The sequence below is a fragment of the Hippoglossus hippoglossus genome, chromosome 18, assembly GCF_009819705.1.
Source record: "Hippoglossus hippoglossus isolate fHipHip1 chromosome 18, fHipHip1.pri, whole genome shotgun sequence".
Classification (NCBI taxonomy): Eukaryota; Metazoa; Chordata; class Actinopteri; order Pleuronectiformes; family Pleuronectidae; genus Hippoglossus; species Hippoglossus hippoglossus.
Window position 1 is genome coordinate 5,568,536 of NC_047168.1, and position 19,855 is coordinate 5,588,390.

The 19,855-nt window shown below is 45.4% G+C and overlaps 1 protein-coding gene across 1 annotated transcript; it reads left to right on the forward strand.

Annotated features, from left to right (window-relative positions):
* The first annotated feature begins 209 nt into the window (after positions 1-209).
* Positions 210-19,237, forward strand: serpinh2 (serine (or cysteine) peptidase inhibitor, clade H, member 2). The gene is made up of 5 exons (XM_034568744.1): positions 210-384; positions 1,425-2,068; positions 7,192-7,284; positions 7,782-8,014; positions 18,904-19,237. The coding sequence occupies exons 2-5, from the start codon at positions 1,432-1,434 to the stop codon at positions 19,207-19,209; spliced, it is 1,269 nt and encodes a 422-aa protein (XP_034424635.1). The 5' UTR covers positions 210-384; positions 1,425-1,431; the 3' UTR covers positions 19,210-19,237.
* The last annotated feature ends 618 nt before the right edge of the window (positions 19,238-19,855 follow it).

Here is a 19,855-nt window from a genome sequence, read left to right on the forward strand (position 1 = left end):
AATCACTTCAACAGTTTGAGAGAAGTATAGATCTGCTAAATTCTAACCCCACCACATATTTAGTTGTTTTTAACTGATCTGCTTTGTTGTGATGATAAAAGGACATTTGATGTGATATTAGTCACAGGCATTTTTAATCCAGTTTTAAGCTCATATTCCCGCTGTTATTTAAGCCTGCGCCTTTGAGCTGATTCCTCCAGGGGAAGTTCCGGGGGGCAGAGCCAGAGAGCTGCCCGGTGGTGAGTGCAGCTTTCTGGGTAAACTTCCTCCTCCGTGCGCTGCCACGTCGGAGCTCCAGCCCCCGGCCCTCACTTCCTCCGGAGCCCGCAGCCTGCAGCGGCGGACACACAGCAGCCGAGGGACGCACGTTAGAATTAATTCACGGTAAAATAAAAATAAAAATTCAACAAACAAACCTTTTTGTTTTCCTCCTTCGCTTTCCTCTCTCGCTTTCCTCTCTCTCTCTCTCTCTCCGCCGAGGAAACCGTCTCCGTGTCGGGCGACAGATGTTTCCAGTCACCGCTGCCACCGCCTCGACGAAATCAATGAGTCGTTCGTTTTTTTTTATTTTCTCTCCCTCATCCTCTCGTTCAGTCCTGGATTTTAAACGAAACTTTATCAAAGTGAAGCGTCACTGTGGGTGAGAAAATAACCAGTTATCCTGCAGGGAGGAATTTACAACTTTACTGGTGAGGGGAAGACTGTTTGCACAAGCAGGGGTCTGACATGAACACTGCTATAACAACATGCATGGTTATCACACTGGAAAACATCTGGCAAAATGTCTCTAATCAATAGTCTTGTGAATTCCTTTCTGGCTGTTTATCTTTGTACTAATCTCGGTAAACAGATTCTGCATGTGAATATATAATGTATGATTAGTTGGGCCCGAAATCCTTCTTACTTTTCTGCATGTTTTAGACGCCTGCAGGTAAACAGTTATGTTTTGTTTTTTTCTGTATTTGGAGGGAGGACTTATTGATTTCACGATCAGATTATGTCCCGCTTTCACTCAAAACCCTGCGCTCACACTCAAATATACCCTGCCTGTGCTTATTTCCTGAGCTTCAGCTCTCCTCCTCCTTGGGCTCGCACTGCTCAGATTTTCCTTCTGCTCTCGGATAGTAGGCAAAATATCGGACGTTTGGAATAAACCCCATTGGAGAGCAAAAGAGGCCTAACGCAAAGTCTATAATACATGCAACTGTTTTCTTTTTATTTGTCTGTATTCATAGGCGGATACCTGTTCGTCTGGACCCAAAACGCCCACAAAAAGTATCACTGTGTGTTTTGTACGGAGACATCTTTGAATTGTGTAAGGTGAATGGAAGACAGTGTCTTGCCCCCTTGTCTACACCAGTAGAACCAAAATATTGCCAGAGATTGTCTTTATACTGACTCCCTTCCTGTGCTTTCCCCCCCAGATCTGCCATGCCGCCGAGGCTTCCTGTCTATCTCCTCATTTCTTTGCAGGTTCTCCTGGTGCAGGGGAGCACCACCAGTTCACCTGGGAAGAGCTCTGCTCCCCCAGCCAGACCTCCAGCCCGCCCGCCGCCTCCCCTGGGGGACCCCAGCTGGGCTCTGGGTCTGCGCCTGTATCAGGCCCTACGCTCCGACCCCAGCTCAGTAAACACCCTGTTTTCACCTCTGCTTTTGGCCTCCTCACTTGGAGCGCTGGGTGGAGGAGCTGCGGGCTCCACTGCCAACCAGCTCAAAGACCTCCTCAAGACTCCCACCCCCTCCAAGGCCGGAGCCCAGGCAGGGGAGCTTCTGTCCAGGGCGTTGAAGAGCTTCGCCAAAGCCAACGCGACCACTTTTCACCTGCACACGTCCTCAGCTGTGTTTTCCAAGCAAGCCCCTGCGATCAGTCAGGCCTTTGTGAAGGACAGCCGGGCCAAGTTCAGACTACAGCATCAGCCACTGGGGAAAGGAGACACCAAGGCTGACCTGAAGCAGCTCCATGACTGGGCTAAAGATGGGCTTGGGGGGCTGGAGGCAGCTCCTATGGAGGCAGAAATCAAGGCCAAGGCCGGAGCCTTGATACTGGCTAATGCCCTGCACTTTAAAGGTGAGTATATATAGTGCACACTAGATACATGGGTGGTAGACTTGTTTTGGTTTGTAGTTACATTGTGGAAATATGACTGACTGTTTGGTAATGGGAAATGTTTTTAATTAAGAACACATGCAGTGTCCTACCAGGTTGGATGTAGACACATGAAGTAGCAGCTTGGCTGGACTGAGAAGAAGCTGAGAAGACTGGTGTGCTCTGTAATTGTACAGTCATTTGAAATTATGCAATGTCTCTGTACTGTAGATGCATGCTGCTTTGGATGAGAAGTCTTAGAATATTAATATGGCGTGCACGTGTTCCATTTTCAGTGTTGGGGCTGCGCAGAGAGCCTGAGCGGCAGTTTGCCCACTACACTGTGTGTGTCAGCGGCCCCACCTGTGTGCAGAGTGCATGTGTTTCTGTGTGCATGCATGCGGTGGACTCCAGCTGGTGGACACAGCAGATAAAGGATGATTCTGGGGTCCATCACTGAGAGCTTATTCATCTTCCATTGGGGGGTGATGTGTCATCTTAAATAATTGAGTAACAAGTGTCCAGACTCTCTCCCTCAGTGTCATGCCTAACATCTGTGCGTGGAGCGCTCCAAGTCTGCGGCGGCACAGCTTGGCTCGGATCTGTTCTTTGTGACGGGCTGCAGGGGTGAAAGCTAGTCAATGTTTCGATACGCGTTCGAAGCTCCATCTGTGATTTAACAGTTGCATCATAAAACACATCCATCTCATCATTCTTTAAAAGGAAATAGCTGGATTCATTTCACTTTTATTAGACTGTTAAATATTGTCAGTAGTTTCACAATGGGGTTTAAGTTCATAATGAGTCACTGAAATAGCAAATAGCTTATTTTCATGAATGCAATGTAGTGTTATTTCAGGAATGTAATCGCTCATCTCTGTCTCGTAGCACGGCCGACGTTTGTGTGGCCCGCTGACGTAGACTGTCATTTTTGTTTGGAGTCGTCTCAAAAAGACGAGGATGTGTTAAACATGTCCCTCTGCTTCACTTGGTCTTTTTTTGTGCCATTTGTCTCTGTTTTTGTGCTTTTGTCATCGTTTATCGCGCGTCTAATCTACCCTGTCTCTCTTCTTCCCACGTGTCTCCCGTTCACATCCTTATCTGTGTCCATCTGCCTCCTTTCCTTCTGTTTCCTCCTGCAGGTATTTTTTTTTATTAGGTGCAAAGAAGGCAAGGCAGCTGAAGTGAAAACAGGTTGCCGACAGACAGAACTCCGCAAATAACATTCCCTGACAGACTATATACATCGATAAGCAATTTAATTAATTTCCTTTGTTTCATGTTCTCACTTCATTACAAAATTAGTTTTCCTGTGATCCGACCCTCGTTGGCTGGTGCATTTTTGCGCACTAAATATACAAATTAGATTATACGGCAGATTACGGCGCACAAATTAGATTACGTTAAATTGGATTCCTTTAGTTTTGATTCATAATTTAAAAGTGGTCGATAGTTTGCTTCGTGCTCCTACAAGCCGCCTCTGGTTTGTTGTAATTTTTATTTTATTTGTCTTTGATTTCAGGGTCCTTAGGCGCTTCGTAGTGTGTGATAGTGTAATGGTTTCAGAGTCGTTTCCTTCCTCGCCTGTTTGTTTCATTTGCGTTCCCTTTAGTTGATTATTCAAGGAGGGGGGATTTATAAAGCTCTTTGCTGACCCTCCTTCCCTGGGCTCAACACAGCATCCAAAGAAAGGGAAGGTCAGGGGCAATTAGTAGTGGAACATGTTTATAGTAGAGCGATGGTAAAAGCAAAGAGGGCTGCGGAGACGGAACAGTGCAAGGGGAAATTTCTGGGTGGGCAGGGGACAAAGAGAGGCAGAGCAAAAGAGATGGGAGAGAAGTAAACAGCGACAACTGAGGGAAGTAAAGAAAGAGAGGGAGGCCTGCTGAGACAGTGAAAGAGATTGACAGACATAGCGGAGCGTTGTAAAAGGCCTACCTTGGGAGTTCCAGTCCACACTAGTTAATTAATTCAGGCTTTGTTCCTGTTTTAGACAAACAAACACTGGAGACGGAAGAAGAAAAATAAGATTCTGAACCACAGGAAAAAAAGAAAAAGTACAGAGAGAGAACTTATACACGAGACAACGCCAAAAGCATGGAGAACGAGGAGAACAACAAAAGGCAAGAGAGAACAACAAGTCCCTTCACATTTAACCTCTAATAATAGCTTGTGGAAGTGCTTGTAATGTGACTCCTGAGAAGTTGATGGAGGAGGAGAGGGAGCCGGTCGCTCCCATCGATTCTCCTGCCTGAAGTTTACAGTAAAGCCGTTTTCAGACATGACCTGTGGGTAAAATCTGGAGAATTGGCTACTGGGTTTACCCGCAGTCTGCCTTTCACACATGCACAACACAGCAGGAGATTCTCTGCACAGGCAAATTCACAACAGCATCAAACCCTCTGCATTATTCAGGCGAGAGGTGGAGCAGCCGAGTGCAGCAGACAGAGGCAGGAAGTGATGTACTAACTCCGCTGTGGAGATCATGTGATTTTTATTGACAACACACAGACGCTGGTGTCGACTCTTATCACCACAAACTCTCTTGACATCTTCGTCTGTGTCTCCAACGTGTGTGTCACCGCTTTTTCACGGGGAAGATAGTTCTTTTCATTTCTGCATCTGTCGTGTGTTAGAAGCGCCATCAAACCCCCCCCACCCCACCCGCTCATGGTGAATCCAGCGGAGGGATCCCCTGCTGTGTTCTCACATCAAACTCTCCGGAATTTCTACAGACATTATACGAGGAGGCCAGGGGAGAAAGTCTGCGGAAACTGCAGAGCGTCTCATTCGGACACGGAGTAACTGCAGAGTTCCGTGCATGTCTGAGAGCAGCTTATGTCTGTGAGTGGTCAGACTTCTTAACTGTGCAGTTGTTTCATTGTTCATCGTCGATGGATAGTAATGGATTCATATATCAAATGATCTCTCTGCCGCAGCACGGTCCTGTTAAGGAGAGTAATGTAGTGCAAACCCAAAGCAGTCCTATCTCGTCGAGACATGAGACACACAGAGATCAAATAAAGTCTGCTGAGCTCATCGGTTTAACCCCCGCTGCTTGATTACGACTTCTTCGTATTTACACCGAGATTCCTCATCATCGTGACATCATACGAACAACGCGGCTGCCACTTTAGGTAACCCTCAGCCAGTTGTTTTTGGATTCCAGCGCGATCATATTTCTCGCTCTGATGTTGACAGGAAGCGGAGCGAATGTCTGTGACCTGTGCTGGCGCGCCTGGGACGGAGAATCACATGTCACTTTGCTCTGACTTTCGATTGGCTGGGGTCCAGCTGAGGCTGGGAGGTTCTCAGGAGAGTCTAGCGCTGAAACAGCAAGTAGATCAGTTGATCAGCAGAATCTGATGTGACACTAGTTTTGCTATGGTTTTCTCCCCCCCTAACCTTTCAAGAGTGGGGCCTTTCAGTTTGAGAGCAGGACTTATTGATTTCACGTTCAGATTTTGTAATGCTGTCTCTTGCGGGGCAATTTCATTCGTCATCACTGCAACAGATTAAGCTGATTTACATGTCTGACGGGGGATTTCATGATTTTTTTTCATCCAGCACCTCTGTAAGTTTGGCGTTTTAGTCTCCTGCTCAGTGACATGACAAGAATTATCAAAACATCAAGCAAGTTCTGAAGCAACATTTTCTCAGGGTTTCCCTAAGAATTTATCTCGAAGGCCGCGGTGAGTCTTGAATTTTGATTTCGCCCCCAGCATGGGACATTGCTGATTCTTGAGCGTCGTGTCTCGATAACTACTGGATGACCTTTGGTGGAGAAACAGATGTCACCCTCTGGATAACTTGAATCATCCCTCAACATCTCATCGTCACAATCATCCAGGTTTAAAGTTCCGTTTGTCCAGTCACTTGGTTTTCGTTTACAGCTGCAAAACTAATGACCTTCCCATCAGCCTCGGTTGTGTTTAGTGCTTGTTAGCAGACATGCTGACACGCTAAAGTAAGATGTTGAACGTGGTAAACCTTGTACCTGTTAAGCCTGAACATGCAAGCATTGGCATTGTCAGCATTTTAGCATGCTGATGTTGGCATTTAGCCTCACTGAGCTGCTAGCATGGCTGCAGTCTGTTGGTCTAGTTTTTAATCTTTTGCAAGCTCCCCCATCTTGATGGTCGTGCAATACTTCATCCAGAGCACCTTTTTTAAAATCGTTCATCAAGCAAATCACCGTCAAATGAGGCAATTTTCTGCTTTACTCTGTCTTACATCATTTTAAATGGAGTATTGTGTCGGACTGTTGTTGTGACCAAACACGCAATCTGAAGATGTCACCTTGAGCTCCGGGAACTCACCATGGGGGGGTTTTCATCATTCCCTGACATTTTATAGACAAATCAATCGTGAATACTTCAGAAAGAAGAAGAGTGGGCACACTTTGTGTCCAGTGTGAGTTTTTAATGATAAAGCCGAGCACTCGGTCTCCAGACTTTCATCAGAGCAAATGAGGCATTAGATTTCTTTTTGACCTCCTTGCACCTGAGCATTGTGTCATGAGTGCATTGCTCCTTTTGAAAATGATGAATCAATAAAATCATCATCAGTTTGAGCCCTAGCCGGCCCCGGGTGTCAGTCACGAAAAGCGACACGCTGTAAGTGCAAGTCATAATCTGTCGACCTTCTCACTCCATCCACTGTGCCCTGCTCTATTGAATGGGCCTTCAGCTTTGGCATTGTGTTGTGAGGTTATTACAACAGTAATTCCACTACACACAGCCACCCCCCCCCCCCCCCCCACACCCTTAAATTGACAGCTGTCAGGGGGTTAGCGGGGCCAAGTGGGATGTGGTGAGCACTGGAAGGGGCGCCGTGGCCTTAAGGATCTCATAACCGCCTGAGTGTGGCACTCCAGCTCAGCCGCTTTTTGGGAGAGAAGACATCTTTTTAATAGGCGGCACATATTGACGATTTATGAGCAGTGTCACCGCGAATGGGGTCTATATGTATTTTACGAGCGGGTGTTGTTTAAGCTGGTGGGCACCTTCTCACCTCTGCCAATCATTTAGCATTTACTTACATCCTGCCTGTGTGGAGCTGCCTGCATTCAGAACGGCTCTGTGCTTGTTTGTCTGTTGGTTCAGGGCTGTGGGAGAGAGAGTTCAGCGAGGGGAGCACGGAACGTCGAACCTTCTTGGGGAAGAAATACACCAAAGTGGTGATGATGCACAGAGCAGGTAAAAACAACCCCCCCCCCCCCCCCCCCCCCCACCGTCTTTCACTGCTGTTCTCCTGCCAGCAATTAAATGCAGCGAAAGGGGAAAATGGCTTGAACATCTGTAAGGTCCAATCCACTTCCCTCCTATTTATCACTGTGTACCTTATCATTTATTTAACATGCCATTCATATTTTATGCATCGTCTTAAAACAACAACAAGGCAGAGTGAATTTCTGCCTTGACAGCAATAAAAGACATTGCAGGGATACACTGTGCTTTATTTAATCTTATAATATGAAGTCATTTATAATTCACGGTAAAGATAATGTCTTAGTGTGATCTCTCTGAGCGCATTTAACAGGCAAGGACACCAAATGGCTGCTTAGCTGAATAGTCTGACCCAACTTCCAAGAGAACAGCCGTCGAGAACATCTGCTGAAACGGTTACATGATGGCGAAGATTCTCCTTCTCTCCTTGACTCTGCGCCTGGCTCCTCCTTTGCCCTCTTCTCCAGGTTTGTTCCGTCACCATGAAGACATAGAAAACATGGTGCAGGTCCTGGAGGCGCCGCTGCGGGGAGGCAAGGCCAGCATGGTGCTCCTGCTGCCCTTCCACGTCGAGAATCTGGCTCGGCTGGACAAGCTGCTGACCCTGGAGCTGCTGTCCACGTGGCTGGAGAAGACCAATGTCACCAGTGTGAGCATCTCTCTGCCCAAGGCGAACATTTCCAGCACGTTCAGTCTGCATGTGAGTACAACAAACGGGTTTTATTGAGGTTGAACATTGAACATTAACATAGAGATTTGAAAAATATCTAAATGGCGTACACTCAAATAGGACTTTATGATGAAGTTGTCAGTAACATCTACACTCACTTTATGTTTTGTAGCGTGAATTGCAATAGAAGAGAGTTTCAGATTTCCAGAAGCATGAAAATTACATCTGTGGGAAGTTTATGACGTAACCTGAAACTTCACATTCACCCCTCACACCCTCACACCCTCACACCTAATGACCGTTTGGGAAGCAGGGCATTCACGACTACTGCATTTTAGTAGTTGTCACCTTCTTTGACCAAATTTTACATGGCGGTGTGTTTTTTTTATTTTGCTTGGCAAACATTAATAGAACAAACACACAATATTTGAAATCCTTTTCAATAATGTTAAAGTAATAGGGACTTTGCTTCATGAGAATAAAAGTAAAACTAAAAGCTGGCCTCCCTGGTTATACTGTTCTAACATACTTCCCCGATGGGCATGCTGTGTGAAAATTTCAGCTTTTTCTCAGATTACTGTCAACCCAACATGACAACACATAATGAACACACATAATTACTCATAGCAACTATAGCTTATTGAACTGGGGCAATTGGCAGAATTACGTACAAGTCGTCGACCTCATGGATTATAATTTAACGTAAAATACTACTCACTGTCTAAACTTCCCTACTGACATGACATTATGACCGATTCCTACTTTTATGGTGTGCTGAATATTCTTCTCTAAATTCTCTAAAACTGTGAGTTTTAAGTACGAAACATAATGTTTTCATTTTGGCCTTCAGGAAGAATGTAACCTAGATATCGCTATTTATTTTTGTCCAATTGAGTATTTTCTTAGTTTTTCTTCTTGCCAAACAAATTCATCCACTTCTCGGGACATTCCCTTTCTCTGCACTTTACTATGAAATATCTTTGTGGCCTCAAGGATTTTTATAATAATATTTCAATATGAGCAAGTTATGTGTGCCATAAGGAAAAAGAAGCCAACTTTGCTTTTAATTTTCTGTGAAACCCCCGGTGGGTAGTATTTAGTCTGAATGATTGTGTCATAGAATTGAGGTTAACAGTAGTAGAAGTACTGTCACTACTTTGTGTAAGCTAGTGGTTTTGAGTGTTTTAGTATTCAATCATATCTTATTCTCTTTTCTTTCACCGCACTGAGTGTGTGTGTGAGTGTGTGCATGTGTGTTAGGGTTACATTTTTCTCTTTGAAGGGGGCTCTTTGGAACCAAAGCAGGAGGGTAAGTTGCTCTATAAATGAGGGGCTGATCTTCTTAGGTTAAGTGTTTGTAATTTTACATTGCACCATGATACACTCCAGTTCTATATAAATAGCATTTTAATGTTTTACATTCACTGTTGAGTCTATTTCAGGCTAATGCATTCGGATATGCATGTATACAAAGGCAGGAAGTGTTGTCTGGGTAATAGCCTTGGCTGATGTTATGTTCTTCAAGTGATAAACTCATCCGTGTTTCCACATGGTGGACGTGCAACTGAAAGAACACAAATATGTATGTGGCTTCTTCATGCTTTCCCAAAATCCTCGGGTGATGGTCATGATTCTCGATCCCAACCAAATCTAGCCCACACTGGATGAGTCCAATTTCCAGCTGCCTTGGCAGCGACGTTTGTTGTCTTTCCTTTCTGAGGGAGGTTGCAGAAGTAATGCTGGATTCTTCTTATTACTCTGTCTTTTGATCCATGTTCTCTGAATTTGCACCGAGCACAGCAGACTAAGGTGATGTGCTCATACTGTGCATTAAACGTGTGGCAGAGAGGCGGTCGCTCTGTTTTTCTTTTTTATAATACTGCAGTGCAATTTGAAAGAGCGGATCCCTGCATTCAGCCACACTTGTTGTTTGTTCTCTTAGTTTCTGTTTTTCATTAATTTCCTCTACCCACATACACCGCATCATTTTTCACCTCACCTGATACAGTTTTTCATATCTTTCAGAAGTGCGCTCATCATTCTCATTGTTCCTTTGTCGCCTTCACTCTCTTGTTTGTGTTTTCCATGTCTCTTCATCTCGGTTCTTTTCATCTGCTCTGGTCACCTCCTCTTCCTGACATCAGTTTCTTTTTCTTCCCTTTCATATTTTCTCTCCTCTTCACTTGGCTCTGTCGCCTCCTCTCTCTCTCTGTCTGTGCTCTGCCTCCATGTTGTGCCGTGTTTCTCTCTCGTCATGTCTTCCTCTACCTCATCTATCTCCAAATATTCTTCACCTGCGACCTCTATTTCTTGCTTGCTTTTCTGTCTTCTTCTTCCCCTGACTCGTTGGTGCCTTTAGTAACTGAAGCAGTGGCCTGGCTAAGCCTTTCCAGCTCAATGCAGACTCTGACTCAGGTAAGTTCAAATGTCACCCCTTCCCTCTCTTCTCCTCACTTCCTTGAGGTGATAGCTGTACTTACAGCATCAGACTGCAACAACCTTCAGCAGGGAATCGAACCCTGGCTGCTAAGAGGATAGAAGGGCCTGAGGACGACCACGGCGCGCAGCTCTTTGGTGGGCTTCCGATACCTCCCACAGAACTCTTTTTGCAAGGTCGTGCCATAGCCCAGGTGGTGGTCTGGATCTCTGCCCCTGTTCATCCCAGAAGCAGCATGTGGCCTATCTGAATCAGGAGAGAGGAGACTGCAGAGAGTTTGGGAAGCGCTGCTTGCCCTGTTTCAATTTAAAAACCCACGGGTTGTGTCTTCGTGTGGACAGGCTAGAATGGAGACTTAAGGATAATATGACTTTGTCTCCATGGATCGCAATATTCCAACTTCTGACCTTATTCAGGATACGATCGTATTCCTATTATGACTTTTACATTAGTTCATCATAGAAACTTCATTCATATTCCTGTTTACATGTGACAGAGCATATGGTCCTGTAGGAATCTTTACAGATGTATATGTCTATCTTAAAAATCAAAGCGGCAGCAAACAGCCACAGATCACTGGCTGCCTCTGCTGCTGATATGTAATTATTTTTGACTTACAGTATTTTATATATATTGTAAGGCAGTATCTTGATTACACCTGAGGCATGTGTTGTCAAGCAGTTGGTAACTGCTATACAAAGACTGATGTGTATGTGTCTAAGTAAGAGTAACTGAGTAACCTCCTGAAATACCTGATCAAAGTTGCTTGACGAAAACACAACTATTATATATATTCATACAGACTACGTTAACATGGACAGCAATATTTTGAATATTGACCTTATGAACATGCATTGAATACTTAACTATTATGATGATTACATGAGATAAATCCATTCACAGTCCTGTTTACATGTGACAGATCGTCAGCGTGTCATGAAAACGTATTACTGTGGATGTAGCCGAGGAGGAGCACCAGGCAGACAGGCAGCAGGTTAGTGGCTGCTGATGCTAATGTTGAGTGCATGGGGGTTGTTCAGGTTCACACAGGCCAAACCGACGGCTGTGTCAGGCTGCTGACTGGGAGATCAGAGAGTTGTCAGGCCGGTGGAAGAGCACGTATTTGACCAGGGTCCGCAGCGGAGGCAAGGGCACAGAAAGAATCACACGAGAACAGTCTGCTGATGTGGGGGCAGAGTGCAGCGAGTTTCCTTTTTTCATTTGCAGTTGCCATAGAATGTACTACTCTGGAATAGAATTCAGGTCTTCTTTTTTTAAGACCCTATTTTTCATGGGCTACATGATCCAAACTATTGAGATGATCATTAGACAGGACTTAAAACTTTGGTGGAACTACAGAAACACTTGTGATCTGACAGTGGTGTTTACGGAGTGGAGGTTCTTCCCTCATAAATGATCTTTGGCGGAGTTCAGACACCTGCTCTCTGCACACAAACCTGACCTGAATCTAGTTTTAATTTTAGTCTCTTATCAAGTTGCTTTTCCAGAATGAATGTAAATTTACCCTCCAAGGTCACTTTAATGCAATTTAAACTGCCAACAGAGATGTTCAGCGACAGCTCAAAATTAAAAGCTGCTCCATTTATGTTTTTGATGATGGATGACAGAAATGACTGCAACAAGATTTGTTAGCTCATTCCCATATGCAAGTAAAGTGGTCACACTGAGGAGCTATAGTTGTAATCAAGTTAAGGAGGCTGAGGTGAACATAACACGGTTAAGAAAGAATTGACATTCAAGGCCATATACCGAAGTATTCCAAAATTCTTGGAGGACAAAAGCTCAACCTGGAGCGCAGCAAATCTGTCCAAGCGACAACATTTCTGAGTGCAAGCGCAGAGTTTGAGCACAAGCACAAACAAATTAAGCTGGGCTCATCTTTAGTGCTCACAGTTACTCATCAGTAAAACACAGACCTTAAGATGCATTCAGAATTCATGCAGTGCAGATGATAGCTGGATTGTTTTTGCAGAATGTGTATATTCACCCTAAATTGTCTGTGCACTGACGGCAGCTACTTGTGACTTGTTGCACACACTGACTGCTCTGTGGAGAGGGTCTTTGTGCATGTTAATGTTTCCGCTCTTCTTTTTCATTTTGTCTCTGTATGATGAGGTTGACTCCTACAACCTTGGGATTAGCATAATTTTTTGTACCGAGTTAAAACATTTTCAGATGGCACGGATGCATCTTCACCTCGGCTCCCACAGCCCAGAGGGAACGCACAACTGTTTGAATCCTCTTGTATCTTCCCACTGACTTTGTACAAAGTCGCTCTGCTTCTCAAATTTGCTTTGTGCTCAGCCTGAACTCACACTTAGAGAGATACAGTAGTCGCTGGTACAACAGTTGTGGATGACTGAGAAAGAAAGAAGGGGAGAGAGAGCGAGAGAGTGAGAGAGAGGGGTTAGTTGAACCTGACAGATACAGAGGGCATGCCAGAAAAACCCATTTCCCCAGGGCATGCTACGCTGACTGGAACGTATTACCATGTCCTCTTTAGATGTACATTGTAACCTCATCATGGACTGATGAAATCCACTTTGGCCTCTTTCGCCTTGAACAATCCTCTCTGCAGAGTTGTGCTGCCATGTTATTTGGGTAGCAATACCCTGAAGAGCCAACTTTTGACATGAACATTGTCAGGACTCTCAGGGGAGGAGGCTGTAATCTACAACTAAAGCTTGAAACAACTGCTTTTGACATGGCTGTGACTTTTCCAGTGAATGGGAAAACATACTGTTGCATAAATCCTTTTGTCTCTGCAAGAGAGTCTGAAAAACTCACTCTTAAACTCACTCGTAAATACCCAAAAGAAGCTCTATGCTGCTCTCATTATCTAACATAATTATGGATAAACACTTAAATGTTTTGACGTCCGTTAACGTCCTCTGACTCTTCACGAGCTGTCCTCCTCAGTTTGCCCACTCAAATGCAAAAGTGCATTTGAGGAATCATTACGAAAGGGCTCAAGCTCTGAACAAACCCTCAGCCCAATCCAGTCTCATTTCATCTGTCACTCCAGCCCCTCTGGCCAGTGATCGCCGGCCACGTCTCCTCTGACGATCATTTTTTCCAATCGGGTCGGGCAAATAATTGCTCGTCGCCGCGCGTTAATACTGTTTACCGCGCTATCTGTCAGGACCTTGGCCAACCATGGACTCCTGAGACTAGAGGGCAGCATCTGGATAAACAGAGGATCATAGCAGTGCGTGTGTGTGCGTGTCAACTGTAATGCTCATGTCCTCTCTGTGAGGCAAATGAGATCAAACAGAATCACGCACCCCTCAGTCACGTTGCACGGATTCGCCACATCCAAATGCAGCTATTCCCTCCTTCACCTCTGTCCTCTCTCTCCGTCATATCAGTCCCAGCGATCTAATTCCTTTTTTGTAGGTCTCACATGTGCCTCTAATACGCCATCACTCAGCAGCCGTACCTTGGCACCGCTGACCTAAATAGGAGTGACACTCGGCGGGCGAGTGAACTGGAGAGGTGGAGGAGGACGAGGGGGGTCAATGATTGCTTGGGGACATGGTGGAAAGTGTCACAGTGAACTATAAATACCTGCAGAATTCTACCTTTTTTCTCTCCGTCTGTCTGCCTATTTGTGGTGTTCTCCTCTGTTGAAGGGCACACCGTGAGATGGAGAGCCCTCTTAACTAACCTGGTCCGGAGGTTATCGAATAAACCACCCTCATCGCTCTCTCCCTCTCTCTCTCTCTCTGATCCAGTGCTGACCAGGCCACACACACACATCCAGACTAATGGCCGAGCTTGAGCTCCATCCTGGCGGTATCTCCAGTCGCTGACTAAGACGTATGAGTGTGCACCGGAGAGCTCACTCAATCATGGCTAATGAGGTCAAAAGGCCATCAAATATTTACAAGAGCACACGCCGCAGTATACAGTGTCGAGGGGCGGCTGTTTTTAACGCGGCTACAGCAGCCCTGCATCATATGAAATGAGCAGATGCATTTCATGGTCATTCGTGAAATATTCTCTCGCTAAAAGCTCAGGCTTTTTTTTCCTCCTTTTTATGTTTGTGGCAAAATGTCCTTGTGGGATAAAACCCGGCTCATATATGTAAGCAAGTGAATGAGTTGCCAAGTCTATTGACCGTGCAAAAGAGGTGAAAGCCCATGTAAATAAGATACCAACCGGAGTATTGCTGATGAGACTCAATAAAGAGATGGAGATGCTTTGAAGCCTTAAGAGCTGATGTTGAGGGAGAGAAAGAGATGTGGTTTTTTTTTGTTAAGCCTGTATTGAATGGGTCTGTGAAAGGGAGCTGTGATGATGCCAGTGCCAAATACTGCACGCTCGAAACCACCCACACACGATGTTAAGGGCAGTATTGAATTTGGCAGATCATGACTGTGGTTGTTTAATTTGTCAACGGCTTAAAAGAACAATTTTGTGGCTTTTATTGGGAAGGGGGGGCCTGTGAGAGGGAGGGAGATTTTACCTCTTACCGTTATTCTTGGACAGTTGTCGGTTGTGTTTGGTCGTGATTCCAGCGTCACAGCTAGTTGGACCAAGTCGGATATAGGTTGTTTAACTTGGGCCAGAGGATGCAATCATACAGTGTGCAGCATTTAAAGGTGCCCTTAAAGAAATATAACTTTTGCTATAAACATCTGCAAATCAAATTTTTTAAAAGTATTTCAAAACCTGCATTGTTCGCACATCCATGTTTGCTAACTAGCAGTATTGTCCTTCCTTTTGCTGGCTAATGTCTGTGTATTTTAGCGTACCACTGCCACCGATGGTTACTTCATAGCATAGCATTGAAAACCATCGTCCTCCCCCGTACTTGTGAAAGAGATACAAATCAAACAAAGACCTACACTGAAAACAATTGCTCCGTGGCTTTACTTGTGATCAAAAAAACGCAACTACATTTAAAGAGTGAATCAGTATATATATATATATCAATATATTTCATTTAAACTCCTTTGATTGTTGCCTCCACCAAAGTGTTTGTTTGTTAATTAGCAGGATTACGCAGAAACTACTGGACAGATTTCCACAAAACATTGTGAAAAGGTGTGGTATGATTTAGGGAAGAATTCATTAAGTTGTGGTGCAGATCTGGATATGGGAGCAGAGCCAGGATCTTTTTTTCACATTCTTAAAGTTTGCGTTTTTTGAAGTTTCTACCAATTTCCCAGGGAATAATTCATGTTCTTTATCAGATATATTTATGGAACTGATGTCTTTGAGTTCTTGCAGCTTGATGGAATTTCGGGGGCTGTTGACTCTTCAGCCTTTGCAGAGCTATGCACTGTACTGAATGCTTTTCTAGTCACCAATTGTAGCCCCTTGAACCACAACATTATTTGATGAAAACAGCCCATAAGTGTTGAGTAACCTTGTCAAATTAGAGCTAAAACAATATATTGAATAATCAGTCATCCACTCAACAGAAAAATAATCACTTAAGTTTGTTTAAGCCAAATGAAAAACATTATTCCCAGCTTCTCAACTATGAATGTTTTTTTGTCATTTTTCATGACTGAATAAGATTTGGATTTGTACTTTTGGTTCTTTGTGCTCTCAGCACTCGTTTTTTTTTTTTTAAGTTTAAAACTTTTAAAAAGAAATGAATTCAGGAATGAATCAATATATTAATTAATAATGAAAATGGGGCTGCCAGTCTCAGTTACTCCTCAGAGACGGAGCTGTGACATGTCGACATGTGACCGGCTGCCCCCACGTATGCCTTTTTAAAAGCCCCTCCAGTTCCACCCAACAAGCTACTTAGTGAGCTCAACCATCAAGCTGAAATAATGTGATGCAGAGTGCTGCACGCCTCAGGGTTGATGCCATCCTACCTCAGGTCTGGTTAGATTGCACTGCTGTAGGCCAAGTAAGCTACACTCTCTCACACACACACACACACACACACACACACACACACACACACACACACACACACACACACACACACACACACACACACACACACACACACACACACACACACACACACACACACACACACACACACACACACACACACACACACACACACACACACACACACACACACACACACACACACACACACACACACACACACACACACACACACACACAGAGGAAACCACCAGCTGACAATGCCTGTGGCTCTCACTCTCAGACAAATAGCTCGTTGATGCTGTATGTGAGGCATCAGCAAAGTCAGCCCAGTGCTGTTCCATCTAAGATTCATGCGGTGCTTCAGAGAGAAAGGGCACCCAAAGAGCACCTCCCAGAGGTTTCTCTTTCCATATAATGCAGTGCCACACCTCTGCAGTGCACTAGTCCTTCATGGGCTTCTCTAACACCCCTGGCCCGTTTCCCAGCACGCTGCCACGGGGTCCCTTCATTTTTAAACACTTTATAGCTTAAAATAAATAATTAACCAAATGCTTTCGCCTCAACATGCATAGTAGGTGAGTCAGAGAGGAAGGCTAGGTCACGTGGGGGTTGGTTGTTGGTTTTCATATTGCATCATGGTGGCACATGCAACACTGCAGACCAAATGAACCCGAATGAAAACAGATGGACGTGTTCTATAGACTTGTGCTCTGGAAAACACAAGAGTTTGTCTTTCACATATGAAGAGGGCAACAGGAAATTGTCTGGATCCGGTGAACGCTCAGGCGAGGGGCGACAGCTGGGTAGAGCATGCAGGAGGCAGGACATGATGCATAATGTCCGCTGTGGAAATCATGTGTTTTTGTTTACAGCATATCAACAACACCGTCGGCTGTTATTACCAAGAGCTCATGGGTCTGTTTGTCTTTCCAGTTTGACATCTTCGTCTGGGTCTTCTACGTGTATGGCACCTCTTTTTAATCCTGCGTGTTTTTGTTTTTTTTCAGTTTTACATTTGTCACGTGTATGAGATGTTATGAGCATGCCCGTTTGAAGTGCTTGAAAACGTCTGGAGCAACTGACTCAGACATTTACATTCTCACAAACAGCCCCTCACCTCAGTGTATGACTGAAAACGGCTACATAATAGAGAAATAGAAAAAGCTTATTTTCCTTATACACACACATTTGTCTTTAACCATTTGAGGAACCCATAAGTTTAAGCCTGTTTCTGTTTCCTCTTCAGATAAGGAGCGAAAAACCTTGAAAACCATCGCCGGCGGTGACGGAGAGGTCGAGAGAGCGGTGTATAGCGAGGCGCGTTGGCCTGTCGAAGAAAGAGAAGGATGGGGGCGTAGTGGAAAAAGACAGAGTTAGGAGCAAAAAGAGAGTGAGAGTGTGCGAGAGAGATGAGATAAAATAAAGGCACGTGGGGCTGATGAAGGATGGGGATGCCAGGCGAGTGGCAGAGCGGCAGTGGAAGACAGTGATGCAGTGGTAGCAGGTGGAGGAAGAGTGGAGGAATAATGGATGAGGACAATATAAGTGCATTAGAGCAGGAGGTGGCGTGTGTGTGTGGAGGGGGGGCGCGTTGCATGGAAACATTAGAATGGGAGTGACAGATGCCTACAACTGTATATACATCTACTTATTTCATGTTTGGCTATAAGCCGACATGATCCAGTTTAACTTCCTCTTGCATGCACAAGCAGAAAAGCAGACGTTCTACAGGGATTATTACAATTGTCCATTAGCAGAAACACAAAGTCAGGGAGGCAGCACCCACACTACTCATCCCAATGATTTAGTGTTTTCTTCTGCCGGTGGAAGACATCTCCTTTTCCTCTAATCAGCTAAAGTTTGAACAATGCTACAGTAGAAAACAATATTGTCACCCGCTCGTCTGTCTCTGCAACTTCCCTCCTCGCCGCGGCCTCCTGCAAATCCACACACGAGCCGGCACGCGCTCTCGTCTGGCCCCTGGAGAAGCCTGTCACTGTGAGTGGCCCTCTTGCCACGGGAGGATAAACTACCTGTCATGACGACGCCTTCCCGCAGAATTCATATCAGGCAAAACAAAGGGGGGTGCTGAGGTCACGGGGCATCACTCTTAAATTATTCATCCTCTGCTTCCTCCTTCCGTCTCCTCTCTGCCTGTCGCCCACTTTGTTCTGCCAGCTCGCAACAAGGGCAACTGTCAGCCCCCCCCCCCCCCCCCCCCCCCCCCCCCCTCCCATCTCTGATTCCCGCGATAGAAAGTAAATAAACATGGTGGGCGATAAACTCCCCTCCCTAAAAAGTTAATGATTGCCTGTTTGAGGGGTTGTGTGTTTATGTTTACGTTAATCATGTGGCGAGGTCCTGGAAGGCCAGAGCATGTCTCACACTTTTTGAACACCACAGCATCATGAAATTTTAAAATGTGCCTTTCCTCCCTCTCGTTGTTTGGTCTCTTTGCGTGCATAATTGACCGGTGCTCCAGCAGCTATGCGTTAGCATACGTTTACGGGACATCGCCGTGTAGGACGGCCTCAAGAACCGGGAGATTCCAAGCAGCCCTTTAAATTCCATCCCTCTCTTTTTTCATCTGTTCCAGAAACAGTTGCTCGCTCTGGGCTTGACCGATGCCTGGGACCAGAAGGTGGCCGATTTCTCCGGCATGTCCGTCAAGAGCAAAGGGAAGCTTCATCTGGGTGGCGTCCTCCACTGGGCGTCCCTGGAGCTGGCTGCTCAGGCCGGGACAGGGGAAGCAGATCTAGAGGAGGAGAACGTAGGAAAGACCAAGCTGTTCTACGCCGATCACCCCTTCATCCTCTTCGTTCGAGACAACGCTACCGGAGCCCTGCTGCTGATGGGAGCTCTGGACCACGCAGACGGAGAGGCCCTCCATGATGAACTGTAGCGCCATCTACCATCTATCCCTTTCATTTTTTAAAAATCTCTTTCACAAACTTTCTTCGTCAAGACATTGCCATTCACTATGGCACAGTATCACATCAAACTACGTCTGGCTGTCATACACTGACACTGCATAGTCTGGAACTGACTGACACTGACATTGCCATACCTGATGCCTACTGACACACACACACACACACACACACACACACAAAGTGACACCTACATGGCATACATAAATGAAAAATCGGTATAAGACAATACGAAAGTTGACAGTTACAGCAAAAACACTTACTTTGAGAGACTGGTTGCTTTCTCTCTCTCGCACGCACAAACGCACGCACACACACACACACACACACACACACACACACACACACACACACACAATGATCAAGCCTACACAAATGACAAGAGTGCACTGACAAACACCAACATGCTGACAAGCAAAAGTGGCTACACTGACACGACACTCACAGCAGCAGGTTTTTTAGCGGACAGAAGCTCACACTGACACTTGAATCCTCCCTGTCAGGACAACACCAGGACAGGTGGGAGTGTGTGTATGTAGTGTGTCTGTGTGCGTGTGTGTGTTTGTGCGTGCGTGGTGACCAGCATGTTAAGGACGCCCATGCAGCCTGTCGCAGAGC